This window comes from Rhea pennata, chromosome 5 (genome assembly GCF_028389875.1).
Source record: "Rhea pennata isolate bPtePen1 chromosome 5, bPtePen1.pri, whole genome shotgun sequence".
Taxonomy (NCBI): Eukaryota; Metazoa; Chordata; class Aves; order Rheiformes; family Rheidae; genus Rhea; species Rhea pennata.
In genome coordinates this window covers 38,909,173-38,930,447 of record NC_084667.1, presented here as the reverse complement: position 1 = coordinate 38,930,447, position 21,275 = coordinate 38,909,173, and the positions used below count along the sequence as shown (strand labels likewise).

Below are 21,275 nucleotides of genomic sequence, written 5' to 3'. Positions count from 1 at the left end.
GCTGTTTAGCTGCCTGCATGCCACGGATCCAAAGCCCAGCTCTGATACTACACAGCTGCATAACCTTGGGCCAAACTTCTGAGAAAACGGCTAAGTGATGAGACAGCCTACAAGAAGATAAGAAGGGCACAAGCAGGGGGAGGCTAACTGAGAACTTTGGGTCAGATCAAGCCATTAATATCAACAGCAAAAGCAAGATGAAGCTGTTTTGAACACGGTAATCATATGTTTTGCCTTTTTCAGAAATGATCAAGAATAGCATTATTCATGCATTCGGGGCACATTAGGTGACAAAGATATTAGGATACGTAAGAACAAGATGTGAGGTCTATCTGTATAACAGAACTGGAAGTGTGAAAATGTGTGAAATTCTCCCAAGGACTGCCACATTCTGGACACTAGTGGTCCTGTACAATCTGCAAGAACCAATAAACTCAGGACACCAAGAGGCTGCTTAGCCTGTCCAAGGCCACCAACACACATTAGCATCAACAGCTGCAGGTGCCCTGCAAGCACAGTTATCTGCTATTAATGATCACAGCTTGATTCCTCCATACTAACAGCTTAGCTACTAAAAAGCAGTCTGAAATATCAGCTGTGATCTGTGTCCCCTCCTGACTTGACCCTCTGTGAGGGAAAAGGGAAATTCTGACAGACATGAGAGTGTGCAGGTGGTAAGGGGGAAGTGTTAGGAGTAAATTGGTGGTACAAAGTCAGGTTCTGGGGAGGGCCAAAGGGGCAGTGGTGGTCCCAAGTGTGGCTGCTTGGGGGCAGGTGGTGGGAGCCTTCAAAAGAGGGCCTGAAGGGGTCACTCTCCTTTCAGTCTGGGGTAGCTGGCTCTTTCTGGGATGCTAGCAGCTTAGGGAGCTACTCTCTGAGGGGCAGACAGACAGCCCCTTCCCCAATCAGCTTCTCTCTTCTTTCTGGTACCTGGGAGCCTGGACCGTAGCTCTTGACTTTAACTTTGTAGCTTGGCCCATGCTTGTGGCCTGTGCTAGGCTTCTAAGTCAATAGAAATGCTAGTAAGAACATGAGCAGGCCTTGGGTTAGTCCCTCTGCCCTCCTCCAAGCTGGCCCTAAATACAAATGCAGAAAGCTGTTGGGATAGGGCAGTGACAGGCAGCAGTGCCAAAGTTTGGAGAAAACAGGTAGAAGCTACCAGCTGGGAACTAGGTGTGAGAAGTTTTGTTGCTGCGAGGGAAGGGGAGAAGGAAAGAGCCCAGTTCTCCGATTAACTGATAACATTCAGTGCATCAATAAGTGAGTGCAGCTCATCCCTTACGCTCTCCAGAGAGTGGCAGATAGTCTGCGGGCTGTTCAGGAGCTCGATGCTGTGGGTGTACGGCTCGTATTTCACCGAGAAGGGCCGCTTGATGTGGGCAGCGTAGCTCCTGAAAGGGAAGGGTGCCAAAGCCTTGTTGCAAACCTTGAGTCTCAGAGCCACCTGCTCCCTCTTGCTTCTCTTCCCTCCTCCCCAAATAAATTTACAACAGATAAATGCCTTTTGGAGGTAGAATTTCTAAATTAGCACAAAAACTGTATGTTTCCCATTTTTTGCTGCTTGATGGGGGTACAGCAGTAGTTGAGATCATTCCTGTTCAGCTAGGGTGACTGAGCCTGAGTCTGCAGTTTCCCAGGGCCGCTATCTCTCTCTCAACTTGGGCTGAAAACATGGGCTTACATCAAACTGGAAGAAGCACTGAAGTTGCCACCTCTGTGGCTGTCACCTGTGCCAAGCTACCCTCTATTTTTACTTTATGTGGTGGAGTGCTTCTGGAGGTCTCAGGACAAATAATCAAAGGTGAGATTTCCCAAGATATTTTCTCATGTTCAGCTCCAAAGCTAAAGTTTATGTGCTTGACAAGATACGCTTACCCCTGCACACACCCTGCTGTGACTCTTAAAATGGACTTGGGGTCCAAATTTAGCTACTCATGGGTAGAATCTCATGCTGAAAATGCCTGGAAAGAAGGGGAATAAGCCAGTCCTGGTGACAGGAGAGCCCCTTGCCACTTTATCCTTTCTCCCCCGAATGGCTTAGCCTAGGGTACCCTCTTGTGGCTACTGTGGGTCTGCTCTGCTGCAGTCTTGGGGGGAAAATGTGTCCTCTCCCTGGACTCCTGCTATAGCTGGTATCCCATACTGTGGGAAAGCCTAACCCTGACAGCTGTGGTCCAGGTGTGAAATGCACAACCAGCTCTGCAGGGAGTAACATGGAAGAAAGTTGCTGGCATGTGCAGGGAGCTACCTAAGGTGCAGGTGAAGGAAAACTACAGAGAAACCAATGGGTTTCCTAAATACCCATGCCACCTACCTCTCTTAAAATGTGGCTGAGCCTAGGCAGACCTTGCTTCCCCCAAACCTCCTTTCTAGCACGTTTTGCATCTTTCTAAAGCCTGTATGTACAGCATCATTTGTGGGTACCTGGAAGAGTACTGACTGTGCTCCTCACTGGAAAATACTTTGGGGAAAAGGGCCTTTTGCTTGGGATAGCCCTGACTATCAGGCCCATGGCTGTAGCCACTCAGGGTTGCTGGTAATGTAAACAATATAGGCATTTTATTGCTTTCACCTCTTAAAGTAGCACTTATGTGGTTTCTGAGCACTTCAAATAGGATCATTTAAAGTGCCTGTCACTGTCCAAGCCCCATAGCCTAATCTTGACTGTATATGTGGTGTATTTTCCCCTTTCAAATATAGAGAAATGATTTATCCAACAGTTTGGGGTTCGGTCTTTTTTTTAAGCAGCATAAGCAGTCTGTGTGAAAGGGTAGGCTTCCCAGGTACTTGCTTTTGAGCAGCTGAGCTCTGGAGGAACGGTGCGAGCAAGTTGCACTTGCCTGGATGACAATGAAGCCCTTAAGCAGCTGCTCATTTTTTCCTGCATCCTAAATTCAAACACTGCCACCAGTTTGAGCAGTTCTTCACCTTGTTCCTAAAACTCTCAACCACACAGCTCTGGGCAGAAAGCTAAATGCCATCCCTGACTTAAAAAGATTCATTCTGAAAACCGAGATGAATATTTCTGAAGGGAGGGCAGGCACCTGGCCTTTATCAGTCAGTCTTCTCATAGCAAGAAGAACAACTGTATTGTAGTGAACAGAGGGTAGTCCTGGATCACCAGCTAAGCCCCAGTTAGGCTGCCTTGCCTGCTTTGAGAACTGGAAGTTTTCTTTAACTCTCTCCTGTAAGAACTAGTGCTAGATTTGTCCTTTCCTTTCCATATTCAGCCTTATCTCCACAAATGTCTCCACCTCCATTCTGCTCTCCTCCCTACACCACTTGTCACATAGCTCTCAAGCAAATTGGAAACCCAAAGGACTTGAGGTGGGCCAAGTGGGAACTAGAGAGTCATTTTTGTCACAGATAAAAATGAGTTAATGCTTTTTTAAGCATTAGGTTTTGAAAGACCTGACTGATACTTGTTTCCAGAGTGTTCCTGAGATCCTTAATGGAAAGCATCTGCTGCCATACCAGCTGCTGTTTTGAGATAGCCCTGTGTCATCCTGCTTGAGTCCCCCTCACTGCCTGAGCCTACCTGAGTTTACTTTTGGCATCGCTGAAACTCTCAGACACAAAATACACAGGTTGGTAGTTCTGATCTTGATAGGGCTGGACAGCAGCAGCATCTGGGTCAAAGTCCCGCACCTCTGGTTCATCTGACAAGGAGTGCTGCAGAAACAGCAGAAAACCAATGGGTAATGGAGGGAACCGGAGCTCACATGCATAACAGAGACGGAAAATAGGTAGCTGTACAGAGTCTGGAGTAGAGAGAAGCAAGTTCTGCTGAGACTTACTATAAGTTCCCCATAGGAAGACAGGAGCCCAGCTCCGTAGGCTTTCACTACCCCGTTCTGTTTGCAGAGCCCAAACTCCACTGTAAACCAGTAAAGCTGTTCAAGGAAAAAGAAAAACACAAAGGGAACACAAGTCCTCCTCTTCATCTCCCTCTCACTTTTGAATCCTTATACTGTGGTCTGAGTTGCGGATGTTTTAAACAAGTTAGCTCCTGACATGGCCTGCAGAGTCAGGCGGTGAAATGGCTTGCTAGGACCCATGGGAGGTGAGAGGCAGCACTTCCTCATCTACTTGCACAGCTCAAGGCTTGGCCAGCCTCGGACCAGCAATGAGCCCAAGGTTACGCTGGAGCAAATGGAAGCTCTTCTGGACACAGCACTACCTGGATTGTCCTCCTGAGCATGCAGCAACTATACAGTGTCTCTGTTGACTGCCCTTGGAGCAGGGCAGTTCACCTTGTCAAGGGAGAGCTGAAGGAAACGGATGTAATTTAATCCCATTCTAAAGAGTCCCAGCAGTGCTGTCTTTAGAAATATGATGCTTAATGATACTCTAGTGCCCATGAAAATTGGGTTAATGTGCAAGTGAGCTCTGCTTTTTAACTGATCTCTGCTTTGCACAGTCATCATGAAAAAGCAGGGGATGCAGCACCTTAGACAGAGATTCTAAAACATTAAGTTTGGGGGAAACAAGGGTGCACCAGTTTCCCCTGTTGTCACTGGGGTCCCAATCATGCTGCAAGTAAAACTTACTGTTGCAAGCTTCTCAATTTCTTCATCAGTTGCTCCCAGAGATGCAAGCCCAATGTCCTAGGAAGAAAAGGGAAGAGGCAAAAGTCAGTATAGATCTGGTCAACTGCAGCAAGATTCATTTAAAACCCAGCATTTGGGAGTTTGGTCAGTTATAACATTCTGATGCAATTAGTACAGATAACCAGTCAACAGTTCAGAAATGTCCTACAACACTATTGCAGACACTGAGAGGGATAAAAGTATTTTGCTGTTGGGATTGGGAACACCTGCATGTTTCATAGCTGATATTAGGAATTACTTCAAAGTTTTCAGTGCTTCTGAAAATTGCTGTTGAATTTTTTTTTTTTTTTTTTTTTTTTTTTTGCAAAGCTTTTCATGACCTGTTTCTCCACCTGCCATGCTCTCCTTGGTCACAGCATGGTTGCTTCTGCTTCCAGTCAGCCCAGCCTCCACCTCTGTTTCTCTCCACTGTGCTTGGGGGCAACTCCCCATCCTCATCCTCCTCCACCACCACCAACCCACCTCATTGTCCTCTTCCTTCAAGCCTTCCTTTTCTCTGCTGACTACATTAAAGGGCATGATCCATCCACTTAGGTGCAGATTGCTATCTATCTGGTTGTTGATATTATTTCCTTGAACTCTCAGGCATCAGCTACAGTTTTGTCATGCTCAGATTAAAAACACTTCGGTGCAGTGTGTGACATTTTTACCTTATATTAGGGTTCATGACTAAGGCTTCTGAACATTGTTCTTAAAACAAATAAATCTTAGGAAAAACAAGAGCTTAGGTGGTGAGTGACACATCTGAAATTAATGAGTGAGCAGTCAGAGGCAAAGCTGGAAGCAAAGAAGAATCAGCTGACATGGAGATAGAGGCAGTCATGTTATATACTCAGGGAACGGCTACCAAGCCCATGGCTGACTTGCCTATGGTGAATGAGAAGGAACAAATATGTAGTATTGCTGTGGCTTCTCTCTCCTCTTGCAGTCATTGGTTCAGAGGAGACTGCTGTGTCCTATGATAGCTCCTGCTAGAACTGGGCAGCCAAAAAGCAACGCACAGTTACTGTTGCAGTGCTGTGAAAATATAGGAGAATTTAGGAGAGGAGAAACTCTCCTCCCGGTAACATCCTTGGAACCGCCTGCTGGGAGGGCGATACTGAGTTTGATTTGGGTTCCCATCTCACCTGCTGCTCTCCCAGTGTGAAGGAAGAGATGTGCTGTACCTGAGAGAACTGTGCAAATGTCCTGTCAGCCAGCATTGGTACGTGCCCCAGGAGCTCATGGCAGCAGTCCCTTCCATTGACCATGAAAAGAAGGAAAACGTGATTAGCACAAGTTTTTCACACTGGAGAGAAAACAAAATGTTAATCCCCAGCGAGTTGTTGTGCTAGGGGAGCTGTCTCGGTCGAGGGAGGCCATCCTGGGCTAGACAGTACTCACGGCTCTGGGGAGTGCATGGGCGAGGATGAGTGGCGGATGTACTGTGTACACTGAAACACCCGGAAGGCCAGGCTGGCAAGGAAGTCCCGAGCAGACAGCAGGCCAGCCACGGGCCGGAGCTGGAAGCCAGTTCTCTCTGAAACAGTTCATGCAGTCACTGAGGAGTGTGCTGTGGCTCACAGGGCTGCACTGGCAGCCAGTTTTATAAGTGTGTGCAGCAAGAACATCAGTGCTAGAAATTTAAGAGGTCCTACAGCACCAGACGTAATATTTCTACTAGGCAGCAATGTCTGCTCCTTAGGCCAGCACAAAGGCTGGTCAAGTGCTCAGAAGGATGACTGAGACTGTGGGCTTAGGCTTGCAGCTGCAGCCCACCATTTTACCTACCCTCCCATTACCTGGCAGACCCTGCCAACTGTAGTCAGCCACCTGGCTAGTGTGTGCAATGCACAGGCCTCTCCTAGCCCTCTTTCCAAATCTCACCTCGCACCCTCCTCCTCCTCTGAGTCTGTGTTTCCTTGCAGCAGTTGTTGGTACCATGCTGGAGCCCTGGCACTCCATCGGACCTCAGCAGTGTTTCAGGCTGCCCTTGCTTTTCACGAATCTCCACTTGGGTTGTACTCACCTTTCAGGAAGCGGGAGACCTCCTCCAGCTGAGGGATGTTGTTCTCACTGTAGCCACAGAATTTCTCCAGTAGATTAAAAGCTTCTAGGTACTCCTTGCAGGCATGGGTTGGGTACAGGCTCTTCAGCGTGCTGTATACCTCTTTCCTTCAGAACAAGAGGAGGTATATGGTCAGAGCCCAGCTCTGCATGTCTAGTCTGCTCCTGTCCTCTGGTTATATGCTATCAAATTCTCATGTGCCTGTTTTTTTATCCTTTTTGTTTTCCACACCACCAAGCTTATGTGTCTCTGCACATTCATAGGGGTACACACACATGCACACATATGAATACATGCACAGTCACTCCCCATTCAAATGAGTCTGCAATGCCAACAAAGATGTTTCTGTACAGACCTACTTCTGACCTTGAACTTATATGAGGTCAATGTTGCATATAAGAGGTACTAAGTGGAATTAAAATATTCCCTGTAGGTTAATTCCTAAAGTCACCCTGCAAAGTCATTTAATATAAATGGGGAATGACCTTTAGAAGTTTGAATAATCAATTCTAATAGTCAGCCTTGTTTTCAGAGGTGTTTCTGCAGTGGAAGTGCTCAGAGGAAACGTTTTCCCAAGTGAGATATGATCCAGATATTCACTCTTGTCCTCACACTTCTCTCTGCATCTATGATAACTATCCTTGTGTTTGGAGGCTGCCACTAAGCCAACTTCCCTTTGGAGAAGTGGTTTCCAAACTGACCTCCCTAGCTGTCTGTGGAGGATCCCTTGGAGGAACTCCTGGAGAAGCCAGGCTGAAAGTGCAGCCTCAAGAGAGGAGGAGAGAGATCGTCACTATTTTGGTTGCAGTTTGATGACTGAGCAATTCCGAAGATCACTGTAGTTATTAGATGGCCTCGGCACTATGCACTTCTCTCCGTCATCTCTGCTTAGATGGGTGCTCCTCAGCTCTCCCTAATGCAATTCTTACAACCTTCATAGAACACCATGCAGTGATTAAGTGATTTTATAATAATTCTTTAAGTAGGATGCTGAATTCCTGATATAGTTTTCAAGATATCACACCATAATCATTTAGGTTTTAACTCACAACTTCTTGTGCTGATGCTTTGTCTGCACCTTCCTCACAGGCAGTCAGGGAGAAGGGAGCTTTGATATCTCTATTGGTTGCCACCTCAGATAGTGGAAGCCAGTAAAGGTCACAGATTAAAGTAGCACTCACCAGGTAGAGATCTCTTCCGCTGTGTACTCTACATGAGGGATTGGGTCCCCACTGCAAGGCAAATGCACCATTAATGACAGTAGGGGAGCACAAGCCAGGCTGCTCTTCCCTTTGAAAAAGATGCACCTTTGAGAAGGTGCTCTGCATGATGTTGCTCAAACATCTTTAAACCAAACAAGGGGGTGATAGGAAAGACAGAGTTTTGGTACTGGGTCACTTGTACAGATGCAACAAATACATGGAGACAAGAAAAGCTCTAGTATAACCAGAGGTTATAATGAACAAGGAATGACTGAAAGCTTAGCAAGCATAGTATTTTCCAGAAAATGGAAACACTGCTGGGAAAAAAAGAAGAAAAAAAAAAAAAGAAAAAAAGAATGTATGCCTGAAGTTGATGTATAACATAGCAGGAAGCTGATTCTTAAAGCCATCAGAATGAATCAGTGGTTAGGAAATAAAAGCAGTTAATAAGGAAGAATAAGGGAAGGTAATAAGGGAAGAATAAGAATCTGAATGCAGAAAAATATATGGTCGATAAGAGTAAGGACAGCAAGAAAAAAAATGCTAACATTAATACAAGCAGGAACTAAAGAAGACTGATACTTCTGCCTTTTCTGCATTACCATTTACAATCATACTTCCTAAATCCTTCTGTATTTGAACAGATAAGATGTTCACATATTACTGTGGTAAAGCACAGTTTCTATTCTTTCTGCATCTCTACAGCCAGAAGGGGTGTTACACAGCACCTTATAAATGCTAGCCTCTAGAGGAGATATGTCGTTTATCCTAAATGAGTGCATGATCTTCCTGGGTCCCTCAGGACTCTCTTGCTGGCACAATGACATTCCATACATTTAATAAGAGTACAGGATAAAAACATACATACACACACACACACACACATATATATATATTTTCTGGGCTTGAAATATGCAAAGAACATGAAATCTAATAGAGTAGTAAGCCCTACTGGGATCCAACTGGTTTTATGGGTAGTTCAAGAAGGCAAGGCAGACTGTTTCTGTAGCCTGCTTTCCAGCAGAGCTAACTACAGGACTCTGCATTTAAATCCTCTTCAGGGAAGGAGATGCTACAGTGGAAGGCAGTGTTACTTAAAAGGCTCTAGGGATTATTTTATAAAAGCCAGCTGCATATTACAGCTCTGCCTGATGTTGTAGCTGAGTGATTGAGTGCTATCACTGGATACATCAGAATATGAGTATTACGTAGGCATTCAAGAGAGAATCTTAATTCTGTGTAAGACAATGATGAAGCCATTGCTAGAATCTGTTTAATTTATCAAAGATAGTTAAGAGGTGAACCATTTTGAGTCTATAAATACCATTTAAAAAAGTTCTGACAGCAGATGGCTTTTCAGGCTAGCAGAAGAAAGGCCTGTGTGATCCAGTGGATGAAAACTAATGCTACAGACATTCAGTTTAGAAATAAAGCACACATTTTTCACAGTCAGAATAATGAACCATTGGAACAGTTTTTCTAAGCACTTGCTATTTTTTTTTCAGTGTTTGAAACTTTGAAGTCAGGACTAGATGTCATTCTAAAAGAGATGCAATATTTCAGAATGAAATTTGGGGGTAATGGAATTATATGTAGCTTTGTTATGCAGGAGGTTTGTTCTGGATTTATGCATATATGAATTCATGACCATAGAGAGTTTTATAGAAAAAAATGGAACACACAGAGAGAAGGAGCACAGAAAAGTAGCTGGCAAGGTTGAATGGGGAGACAAAACATCATCAAAGGAGAGAAAAATCTCATAGAAGTAGCACCATAACTTCCCAACAGGCTGCACTGACAAGGCATTACTTCTGTGTGGATGTTAGGAAAGACTTACTGCTTATAGTGAAAAGCAATTTCTGCTATCGTTTTCCTCCTCTGGCGGTATACTTGGTCAGAGTATCCCTGTGATGACAAATAGGAACAGAGACAGGATTTTTAATTAGTTACTAAAACTCCTTACCCAGCAAAGTTCATCACTGGTTGAATCAACTTCTTTAATGATGGTGATTGAATGATAATTTTCTGACCAGTTGCAGTAATGGGTGTTTTCTACCTCCCTGCTTCTGAGGAAATGCTCAGGACTTGAATGGGAGGATGTGCCCACACAGACTAACTCACCGGATGATCCAAATCCAAGTCAGGGTCAAACTTAGTGACCAGGTGGTGACACTTGTCCAATTCACAGATTTTTCTGGGAAACCAGTGGACTGTGGGGAAAGAGAGAGAGAAAGAGAAACTGCGGCTGTGGAAGTGAAAGCTGAGAAGGGACTGTGGTGTTCTATCGCACATATGTGACCTGACACAGCACATACACGCACACAATTGCACGTGATGTAGCTGTACTTCCTTGGCTGTGGTCCTTCGCTCTCAATGCTCCTACCCTACAGTCAGTTCTAATGTCACAGTCTCCATCTCATGACTTCCCCATCTGTCTCCCAAAGGAATATTTGTGATATAACTAAACAAGAAGATCATATTGGAACACATTCAAAGACTCCAGATTTTGTAAAAACAAATAAAAAGCAGAGATCCAACATGAATCTTGGAATCCAAAGGTGTTCTCAGTCTTATCACTACTTCTGTTGTGGAAGCTTAAGTGCTTCATGGACTAGGTTGCAAAAGAATGAGCCCTTTCTGCTCTGGCATGTCCTGATGAAAGAGTCATCAGATGCTTTAGCTCAGGGGGTTTATTTGCATGCTCAAGTCACAGAGAAATGCCTTTGTAAAGGCAAACTCTAACTCTTAGTAAGGGATCTGGATTACAAGGACCATGAAGTAACTACAGTTAAACAATATTACCAGGGTGGTCTCCAGACAACCCAAATACAGGATTCATTGTGAATAATAAAGACTCTACTCAGGTTTTTAAGACTCAGCCTCTGCATGAAAACTTACAAACACTTTGTAAGTTGCTTACATTTGTCTTCTTTAGTGGTCCTCACTTCTTCTGTTACCCTCTTGATGGAACTAATGAAAGTATTGAGGTCAGAGCTGTGGACTTCACACCGCACAAAATATTCCAATTCATTGGTCCCTTCACGGGGTTTTCGGCTCAGCCTGGTCTCCAGATGGTGAATTTTAGCTTCAAAAGTCTTTTAGAGCATTAAGAAGGAGAACAAAAGCATTAAACAAGTCTCTGGCACTTGAAACACCTACCAGTACTTCCCCCAAATGTCCAAAAGGATACAATGGGGTGGGGGGTATGATTTTATCCTTGTTTTTAAGTGAGAGGAACAGATTTATTCATTAATACCACAGTTTTTCGTTCTAGACTGACAGCCCATGAGGCTGGTCAGCAATTTTCAACTGAAAACTTCCTCGGAAGAAAACATGATCTTAACAGGATGGGAAATTCATTTTGCAACATGCCACCTTTTTGCTTTAACTTCTCCCTTAAGGCAAGGCACTTTTTTGGTAATTTAACCCGAAAACGGTTCGCCTCCACGGAGCCCGCGGGGGCGGCGCTGGCCAGGGTGCTGAAACCACCGCCGCGGCCGGACACTCGCCGCGGTTCCCCGTCCTCGGCCCAAACTAGGGAAGACCATGGAGTTCTCGGACCCCTTCCTTGAACTGTCTTCGCTTCAAGGAAGCTGCTAGAAAGCAGTGTTGCGTTTTGAAGGCTCCCAGTGCAGCTTCTTGGAGAAAACTCACCCCCCTCAAATTTCCTTGTTTGCTGGTTTATGGCCAAAATGGATCTGCAGCAATCATTTTATTAACCGATCCACCAAAAAAGCCCTGCAGGCAGATAGGTTGAACATCTAATTCCTTGTGAGTCAGGGTTTCACATTGCATCATACATTTATGGTCACCCTCAATGTGGTCACGGCTAGGAGGAAACAGCTGTCTCATTCATGCTCAGTGTCCTACATCAGAAAAGTCTGGCCTCCCTCTTATCAACAAGCACTGATGAAAAGACCTCAGAGCAACTTACATCCCAGTGCTTAAAATGGTAATGCCAGTTGAAACAATTTTATTCTTTTAAGTGCCCTCGAGGAGAGGAGAAAAACAGTCATGAGGGAAATGTGTTCTGCCCATGTTCAGACTGTTCCTGAGCTCTATCAAGTATTCAGGAGTGCTGTTTTCTTGCTCTTTATCAGAACTGAACTTAAAGAATAGAGATGGGCAAAATGGGGTCTATAGTCTTCCCAAAGGTCCTGGTAGGTTTCTGAATATTTTCTTTAGCTCAGTGAAAGCTGGCAATGCAAGCCCAAGTCCTTGGGCAATCACGCAACCTTTCCAGTGTCTCAGGAAGATCTTCAGTAGAGGAAGGGACATGATTTCTTTTGTTAATCATAGGCAGAGAGATGAGAAGGAACAGATGCAATGCCACAGGTAAATTAAATTTAGGACTGTGTTTTTGAATGTACCTACCAACTTCACTATTACATTGTCCCTCAATAATCAATACCTTTGCACTAATCTGACAGCTGTGATTGCATTACCTATTCTCTGACTGCATGTAACACATAGAGCAGAGTGAAATCAGCTTCCCTGAAGCCTGGTTCATGATGAGGCAAATGTCATTATGCCCATCTGCTTTCATATCTTGTACCTGCACTGCCAGAGGCATCTGGGAAATGAATCTTCCTCTACTGTGGCTTGACATGCTTGTCTTTTTATTATTTTTAAAGCTCTCTGTGACAAGATAAAAGAGTTTTTTTCTTTTTTTTTTTTTTTTTTTTTTAACCAGGAGAGCTCTTAATGCAGCAAGCAAATTGTTCCAAGAGGAAACAAGTATTATTTGAACATAAGCTGGCCCTAATTCTTGCTTGATTTTTATTTTTTTTTAATTATAGACTTTAAAACCATTGTAATATAAAATCTTCCTAGTACAAGACTTCTACTTCTATGTTTCATGCCTGCCAAGCAGAATGACACACATTCATGGAGGATTTTTCACACCTTCTCTGACAGCTCTGCTTTTCTCCTAAGAAGACTACAACTATGGCAATACCAAGGATTTTGTCTCACAGGCTTGTCTGAAGGACACTTTTGATCTTGAGACAAGAACAATATGTTGCCCAGAATATGCCCTTATTTTAAAGGATATACAAGGAAAGTATTTTGTAATTGATGAAGATCCTTAAATGTTTTTCATAAGATTAGCAAAGATGATACTGGATAGGCAATAAATAGCTAGAATGCCCTACAATTTCAGGGAAATACTTATCCCCCCTCCCAATCAGTTTTTGTGTGGTTACCTCTATAAGGTAATGCTGTTGCTGTGTGGTGTTGCTGGTGATGTGATTTTACCCCAGCAATTGTTGCATTTTATGGGGAAAGAAAGTGTTATTTTTTTTAACTCTCTGTATTAATACATAAACTAACAGCATACCTTTGTGACGAGAAAGGCCAGCTGTGTACTAACCTGTGTCAGCAAGACACTAGACCTCAGGCTGAGAGACATAATTCTTCCTCTCTATTCAGAATCTGGAGTGCTGTGTCATGTGTAAGAAAGACACTGATGTGCTGTAGCAGATCCATTGGAGGGCTGCAAAGATGGTCAGGGGCTGGAGCACAATGAAATGTGAGGAGAGTCTGAGAGAATTGGATTTGTCCAGTCTTAAAAAGTGAAGATGAAGGGGAGACTTTTTAATGTCTAAAACTGCCTCATGGGAGGTTGTGGAGAAAACAACAGATCCAGATTGTCTCAGAATAGCACAGTGGGAGGGCAATAGGCAATGGACACAAGTTGGAATCAAGAACGTTGAAGAAAAGAGAAAAAAAAATTATCATGCGATTGGTCAAACACTGGACCAGGAGCTCAGAGAGGCTGTGGGATTTACAACCATGAGGGTATCCAAAACACAACAGGCATAGTCCTGAGTGACTGGACCTGCTCTGAGCACGGGGTTGGACCAGAAATCTACAGAGGTCACTTACGCTGTATGTGGCTGTGTCATAGGAACAAAATCTCCTCTCCTCTCATCTCACTGCTGAAGTCAATGAAATTTTAAAGTGCTATATACGAAACATAGCTCCAAACCTTAGTTTGCAAACTGCTTTTGAATCCTTATGGATGGAAATGTACTATATAAATGCAAGTCATCGTGTTTTGGCTACTGTTTAAATCATTAGCCTTTATCTCAGTAAGTCTTTCTGTTCATGGTACCAATATCCAAGATAATGAAAATTTTGATTCTTGGATAGGAGGAAAAAACTCTATTAATTACCAGTCCCCCATGATATGAAAGTCATCCACACAGTGCATCTCTGGAGAGGAACTAGCACAACATTTTACAAATGAATCAAATCCATTCCTAAAGCCAGGAAGTACTTTGGAAATCAATATGCCAATTTTATATCCAGGGTGAAGCTGTTCCTGTAACTCTTTGACCAAGGATCACTGCAGTGATGCCTTTCGGAGACAGTCGACACCTTGACCTAGAAGCTGATTGCTACTGTGCTAGCCATGCAAACCGTACCCCGTGTTTCGCAGGTGCCAGCAGAGACCAGCGCATGAGGCTGAAGTGCTGAGCAGTAGAAGGTGCTGTTAGAGCTCGCTACAAGCCACAGTGCCGCGAACTGCAGGTATGTAGCTGTGTGGCTGGCTCCACGGTGATGTGGACTGCAGATGTAGAGCGAGGTGGTTGGCTCCCATAATTAAGGGAGAGAGTACTACAATCAGAGCACTACTAGGTGGAGATATGGCTCATTCCTAGTGATTCAAAGTGAGAAAAGGGGCACTAGGGGCATGAACACAGCAAAGGGGATTGGCATGAGTGTGGGGAAATCATGCAGAGAATTAACTGAGAGCTTGTAGTAGGCAGACCTAGTCTGACTCTTCTCTAGTAGACTGAAGTGGTGTTTCTCACTGAGTGACCACCAAATGTTTAGTACATTCCTTAAGTCTGATGTAGTGGGTTAGGAACTCACCTCAAATACCTTGAGTGCACGGGACAGTGGTGAAGTCTTGGCTCCCTTTAGCAGGAAGAAAAGATTCAGCATGGCTCTCCCATCCTTCTCCTCAAAGACAATGGTTTCTGTGGACTCCGCAGCATCAGTAGCTGCAGCTGCAGCCTCTCTTTCCTTCCTGGCATCTTCAATGAGGCTTTGACGTCTACCAATAAACCGTGGAGACTGAAGGCAGAACAGAAATAAGCAGTTTTTCTGGTAAAGCTGTATGTGAGATTAGAGGGTATCACACATAGCTGGTTAAGGTGTGAGCAGACAATGAAGGAGAAGTTTAGATTAACTTGTCTGGCTTTGAAAAGGATGGTCTGGTGATGAGGACTGGTCTTTAGAAATACATTATATATATATATATGTATTTTGAAAAGTGAAGCTTTGAGAAGTGTCTGCGCAAAATACACTTCAGAGTATGATTGGAGAGTGGGCTTTTCCCCTCACCTTCCCTATCAACAGTTCTCAATATTTTTTTGAAAACTAAAAATGAGAAAAAATGTTACTCAATTTTCAGGCGCCTAATGAACTAAAATGGAGAGGTGTTAGATAAACATGATGTTAACTGAGAAAAGGTGTATTGGGGAGGGGGCAACTGATGCCCGCACCAAAAAACACAAATTCATCTACTTCTGTGGCTCTTTGCTGGTGTATTAGCCTGGCAGCTTAGCTAAACCACTTCCAGGGCCCAGCCCAAGCACTGGCCTGAGAGCACTGCTTCCTCGGTGCCCTCTGCAGAGCACTCCACCACGCACATCCTCATGCACACTCTCCCTGCGCTACTTTGCCTGCACACTGCACTGCTCTCCAGACACGCTTCAAGGGGCAGGAACACTGGTAGCCTAACAGCCTTTTACTTATAGTTATTTACTGGCACTTAAAACACATCGCAGAGTCATTTTCTCCTGACATTAAGTGGATGGCTGCCCATTGAAGTACAATTGGAGCCACGTCCACTTACACCAGCAAATAAATTTCTCCTGCTCCCCACTGATCTGTAGATTCATTTTCATCCCAGCAAACTCCTTCAGATGTCTATTACTTGTAATTGCACCTGAAATGCCGCATCTTTGTGCCTGGGGTCATGTTAGGTTACCTTTTTTATATTTACAGTGAGCTGCAAACTCTTACCATCACCATTGCTTCCTTGTTTACACAAATAGCCAAAATATTAGCTTATTTGTTCTTAGTCATTTTACAAGTCAGTTTTGTGTTTAGAGGCAACTCAACTGGTTCCAGTTTTCTGTGTTCAATATCCAAACCACATGGCAAACCTTCAGAACTTGCTAAAAGAAACTTGGGACAGCAGCGAAGGAGGAGCAGCCCATAAAGACATTTAGCACCCTCATACAGAGCCACATTGGCTGCAGTTTTTCCTCCAATTCCATAGAAAATATGTAGAAAATTGAAACATGCTCATCCATCTATCTTGTGAAAGTCTGGAGGATGTTTTCCTCTGAAAAATATAGCCAGCTCAACTACTAAATCTCTTTTCCCTCTCGTTTTCAAAGCCCACCATCAGTAACAAATGTTTTCTCTAAAAATCCTCTTGGATGCTTTAACGGTGTAAAGTCAGCTTCAGGGGTTCCCTCTGACATTTTAAATGAAGTCTGAAAAATGCTGCACATCCAGGCACCAGCCCACACACTTCTACCCAGTCCTTTTTTAATAAAGATACTATTTGGAAATTATATTTGCTGATCCTCAACTGCTTTATTCCTTGCGGCACAGAAAAACACTTTCTAATAAATAAGCTCATATTGCTGCTTGTCTAAATCTACAGTATTCACACCCAAAGAGAGAAGATATCTAATAAGTATCCTGAGCCTTAACTTTAGAAAGCTGATAAGCACGTGCTCAGCTTTAAGTATGTGTTTTATATCACTCCTCTGTTTAAAGTTAAGCTGGTGTTTGCTTTAAAGCGCCTGCAATAAGCAGGGCAAACAGTCTTGCACTAGCCGCAGTAACTGAGCTCTGCAGCGGTCCGCAGCCAGGCAGCTGCTTGTCTGAAGGTGTTTATTGCACTATGCCCCACAGTGCAGAAGTGCAGCAGATTTTGCCTCTGGTTGGGGCTATGCAGGGGTGGGAGAAGGAGGACTAGACTCCCATCCACAGGCTGCAGATTAGCTTAAAAACCGGCAGGAAGGAGTCTCAATAAATACCCTGAAGTCTGGCATGACTGGAAAGCCCCGAAGGGAGAGGCAGCCATGCTTGGGCACCCATGAGATGCAGCTGTTGCAGCCCCACAAGAAAGGTGCTGAGCTAAGTCCCTGCTCAGAGCTGCCCTGGCTGGACACGGGGCACGCGGGGTGGGCCACCACCACTACCGAGGGAGCCCACGAGCTGCAAAGCTCCATGGCTGCCTGCTCTGCGAGGGGGGGGAGTTTAAAACACAGCAGGCAAAGGCTGCTTTTTGTTTGGGAGGGGGGTGCTGGGAGGGGGCTGCCTACCGCCTCGGCTGCACGCTCAGTCCTGCCTGGCTTTCCGACTCTTCGCCCTCCCCGCCGCCCCTTGTGCTTACACTCCCTGGAAGGTTGCCTACTTTTGCTGGAAATCAGGAATCAGTCTTCTTGTATGCAAACTAGCCAGATTGATATCTCCGGATAAATAAATGCCTGCCTTTCTCCTGACGCTGCGGTGATGTGGTGTCTCTGAACTGCCTTGCCTACCAGCTGCCTGAGTGCCTACCTAGCTACAATTTGAAATTTAGTTTGATTTTGCAAACATCAGTTTGCCTATCTGCAGCCTGTGTCCGATATAGTGGCTTACCTCATACCAAGGATGGGTTAATCTTCAATTTTTTGAAATTGCTGCAACTCAGAGTGCTCGGCCTGAGCAGAGACATTAAAAACATGACCCTCTGAATTCAAGTACTTTGGCTTTCTCCCTGGCTTATTGCTTGCAACCATCTAGCAAACAGGCAGGAGTTTTAAAGCATAAATCTTGCTATGTAGCCTGGGGACAGTAATATCTCATCGCTGCTTCTCCTGGCAGCCCTTTCTGCTGTTTGCATCCAGCCACTGTCTGCTGGCTAAGTATACTTGTATGTGCTGTAACAAAAGCCCTGCTATAGCTGCAGCACAGAGGTGTCTTGTAAAAACTATTAGCAACAGAGAAAGTAAATATACAGGAAAATAACTTTCTGTGGTGTGAGCTTTATCTGCAGCCAGCAGTGTAGCTGGAATGGCTGGTGCGTAAAGCACCTTCCTGCACAGACGGGTTCGTAAAGCAATTTGGGGGAAGACCCTTTTCCCCTGAGTTTGTGCTATTTCCCCTCCAAGGCCCCCGCCCTCGCGCAGAGCCGCTGGAGGTGAGCGGCAAGGGCAGCCCCTCGGAGCCCAGCAGAGCCGGCGCGGCGGCAGGCAGGGGCTGGGTGGCCCTCAGCCACGGCCTGCTGGCACCGCGTGGGGACAGGGGCTCGTGCCATCCCCTTCACATGCACAGTCACGCCTCACGGTCAGCGCGAGTCAGCAAAATAAATAAGAGGGTTGTGGAGATTTCCTCCTCCAAATAAGAGGAAAGGGCAAAGCCTGTCATGCTGCTCGCTCCTGATGCAGTCCTAACAGGACGATTTTTTTGTTGTTGTTGTTCTGAAAATTGCCGTTGAATGAGGGGATTCAGAGAGAGGCTGAGGTTTTATATCTGCTCTAGCCTGAAGGAGCCCCAGACAGGCTGCCCTGCTCCTGCCAATACACCTGATAAAACCTCATTCCTCTGGCCCTGTTGCCCAGTATCTCATTTCCTAGCAAAACACTGAGCAACTTCCCAGTCCTCGTAATAACTAAACACCCTCCCCTTCTCCAGAGAGGGACAAACATCTCAAGTAATGCTTTGACCAGCCCCCTGGAAAATACAAGTTTTCTAAGAATCACTTAAATATTCACTATTTTTCCAGGAAGAAAAGGCTTTTGTAAGAGGGAAGCCTTCCCTGATTTTTATTTCTCAGTGAAAACAGGCTTACCTCTTTGTTTTCTGAATCTTTTCCCCTTCCTAGCATACTGCACTCTCCACAATACCTTTTGTTGCCTACACATTGGCTGATTTTCCCAAGTCACAGCATTACACAGGGCTAAGAGAAGAGTGGGTGAAAAAAAGCCAAGGCATAAGGGAAAGAAATGGAGAACTCAGCAACTGGCCTGCTGGCTGCTGAGCTAGAAAAAAGATGGGGAAGATGCAAGGTGAGAAAAATCTGATTTGAGTTTCTGCAGAGCTACTTTTATTTACTGATGAGTGAAGTGACAGTACTGTCACTGCTCAGCAATTCATACAGGTAGTAGCCGTTCTGTGATATGTGCTCCAAGTGTAGCAAATACTCCGGTTTTTCAGGGCAGACTTTCTGCATGCATCAACCCCCCCTTTCCAAAGCTGTCACCCCCATGCCCCCAGCAGGCTTTGCTCTCCCCCATTTCTGCTGTGAGGAGCGAGCAAAGGGATGCAGATGCCTGCCGAAACACGGCTGTTCCCTAAGCTGGGGCCATCCCCATGTTTCCTCCCACAGAGCCCTGGATGGGCAGCCATCCCTGTGCCACCTGCTGCGGTCATCTTCTGTCCTGCTTCCACAGTCACCCAAAGGACAGCCATATTTTCCATCCATATGGCTGTCCTGCGTCCCAGGGTATCCGTGCTTCTCATGTCTCCGCTGACATTCGTTGGGGTTAGGTAGGCAAATGCCAATGTCCCTAGAGCCAGTGTAACTGGCTCGCCTGGCTTTGCTTTCTAAAGGCTTGACATCTCAGCATGATTTTTTTTCTCCTTTACCTTGCACATGTAACTTTAGTGTGCCTGAAATAGTCCCCAGGCTAAGCTAAGGACTGTGAATGTGGTGGAGAAGGATGGGAACCGAATCAGGGGAAGGATGTATTGGGAAAGAACAAGACTGTGGACACAGCAACAACAAACAAACTGACTTAAATCAGCTGTACCTTGTATGTTGTCTGGAGTAAAAAACATTTTTTCGTTATACTGGAACAGATGAAAAAATCTCTGCAGCTTATTGCCTTGAGATCAGGAGAAGGTTAAGGTTTTCCAATTACATTACACGTTGGGGATTCCTTGTTATCCCTGCCTTCATTCTACAGGTTGTATTAGTTACATTTGGTTGCGGGGGGGTGCATCAGATTTAGCTTTTGCCTTCCTAATGTTTGCATTTCTAATGTATGCCTAGGCAGTGGAATTTGTTTGGGTAATTTTATTTTGCCAGTCCGAAGCCCAGAGATGCCCAGGTGAGGAAACTCTGACCAAGACTGTGTTAGTCTGTCTATCCCTGGTTGTCACTGCCTGCAGCTAGAGCAGAGAGTGCTGTTTGCTGAGGGAGAGGGAAGGATTGGGGTAGGGTTGTCTTACCATGATGGCCTCAGCTTGCTTGGAGTCCAACTCAGACACGGCCCTGCGGAAGCCTTTGGCTGCAGAGGTGGAGATGTTAGGGGTTGGCATCTCTGCTCCTTCACGTGCTCTGCTCTCAGCTTTTTCTCTCCCTGCCAGCCTTTTATAGGGCTAGGCTGACGTCAAAGGCTCTTTCAAATCTTCCCCCCCCCCATCATCACCTCCCTCCCATCTCCCCCTCAGGCTGAGAGGAGGAGGGGACACGAAGGAGAGAAACGTTTCTGTCCCATTAAATCTAATCACTATGAAGATTGCAGACACCCTGCCTTCACAGACCAGCCGCTCCCACACACACACTTGTTTGCCTGCACCCCAAAGCTTTCTGCTCTCTGAATTTCCACCCCTGCTTCTTGAAGGGGTTTGCTCCTGTGCTATGTTTCAGTCTGGCACACTTGCTTTCCCAGCTTGGAGTTGCATGAAAGGATTTTGATCAGTGAAAGAACAAAATAAAAGAAAGGAAGAGATTCGACCCTCTCTAGCCTTCTATCCTTGTTTGCCTTCTGGCTGTTTAATGAAGACTGTAAAGGAATAGAAAAATAACACTGATTTTCCCCAATGCCTACGCTAGTCAAAATTCTGCCTTCCAAAGGGTTTTGTTCCCCTTGCAGTAATTCTTGAAAAGCAAATGCCTGAGGACCTCAGGGGTTTTAAGACTTGGTGGCTCTGTCACTGGGTTTGTGCTTTACTGTGTGCCCTGAGCAAATGTGGCCTTTTTCTCCTGTCAGATTTGCAGCAGCTCCCCAACTCTGAATGGATGCTGTGTAAATGCACAGCTCTGCTTCGTACAAGTGCAAGAACACTAGGGGACAGGCTATCAGCTGGCATAAATACCAGCAACAGGGAGGCCAGTGGCATTTCACCGGCTGCTTGCTGGAGAGCCCACCCACAGCCTCACCTGTCCACGGCATTGCTTTTGAAATCATCTGTCAAAGATACCTGGTTCACATTAGTGGCCCTGCCTTTCTGTGGCCCCTTTCTCTTCAAGCAAGAGAGCTGAATTTGTGCCAGTGGTGCTTATGATTTTTGCAGTGGCAAAGGAGCAATGTCCCATTGCCCTCCTCAAGGCTGCAAACCTCTTGCTGTTTTGCCATCCCTTGCAAAGCCCAGGGTGCAAGCAGCATGAAAACC

The 21,275-nt window shown here is 45.2% G+C and overlaps 1 protein-coding gene across 1 annotated transcript; it reads right to left on the bottom strand.

Moving 5' to 3' along the window:
- Window positions 1-1,231: 1,231 nt before the first annotated feature.
- TH (tyrosine hydroxylase) lies at window positions 1,232-20,198 on the bottom strand. Its single transcript, XM_062576785.1, has 13 exons — window positions 20,109-20,198; window positions 14,739-14,942; window positions 10,780-10,954; window positions 9,981-10,069; window positions 9,697-9,764; window positions 7,839-7,889; window positions 6,619-6,764; window positions 5,994-6,129; window positions 5,777-5,846; window positions 4,551-4,607; window positions 3,798-3,893; window positions 3,539-3,672; window positions 1,232-1,391 (listed from the first exon to the last, which is right to left on the bottom strand). The coding sequence occupies exons 1-13, from the start codon at window positions 20,196-20,198 to the stop codon at window positions 1,232-1,234; spliced, it is 1,476 nt and encodes a 491-aa protein (XP_062432769.1).
- Window positions 20,199-21,275: the final 1,077 nt, after the last annotated feature.

What these genes read in the sequence shown, in the direction of transcription:
- TH (XM_062576785.1), bottom strand. Translation starts at nt 20,198, where the DNA reads ATGCCAACCCCTAACATCTCCACCTCTGCAGCCAAAGGCTTCCGCAGG. An exon ending in ACTTGGATTTGGATCATCCG is followed by an intron (nt 9,765 to 9,980) that starts GTGAGTTAGTCT and finishes TTGTCATCACAG; the next exon opens with GGATACTCTGACCAAGTATA. An exon ending in CATTTGCACAGTTCTCTCAG is followed by an intron (nt 4,608 to 5,776) that starts GTACAGCACATC and finishes TTTTCTTCCTAG; the next exon opens with GACATTGGGCTTGCATCTCT.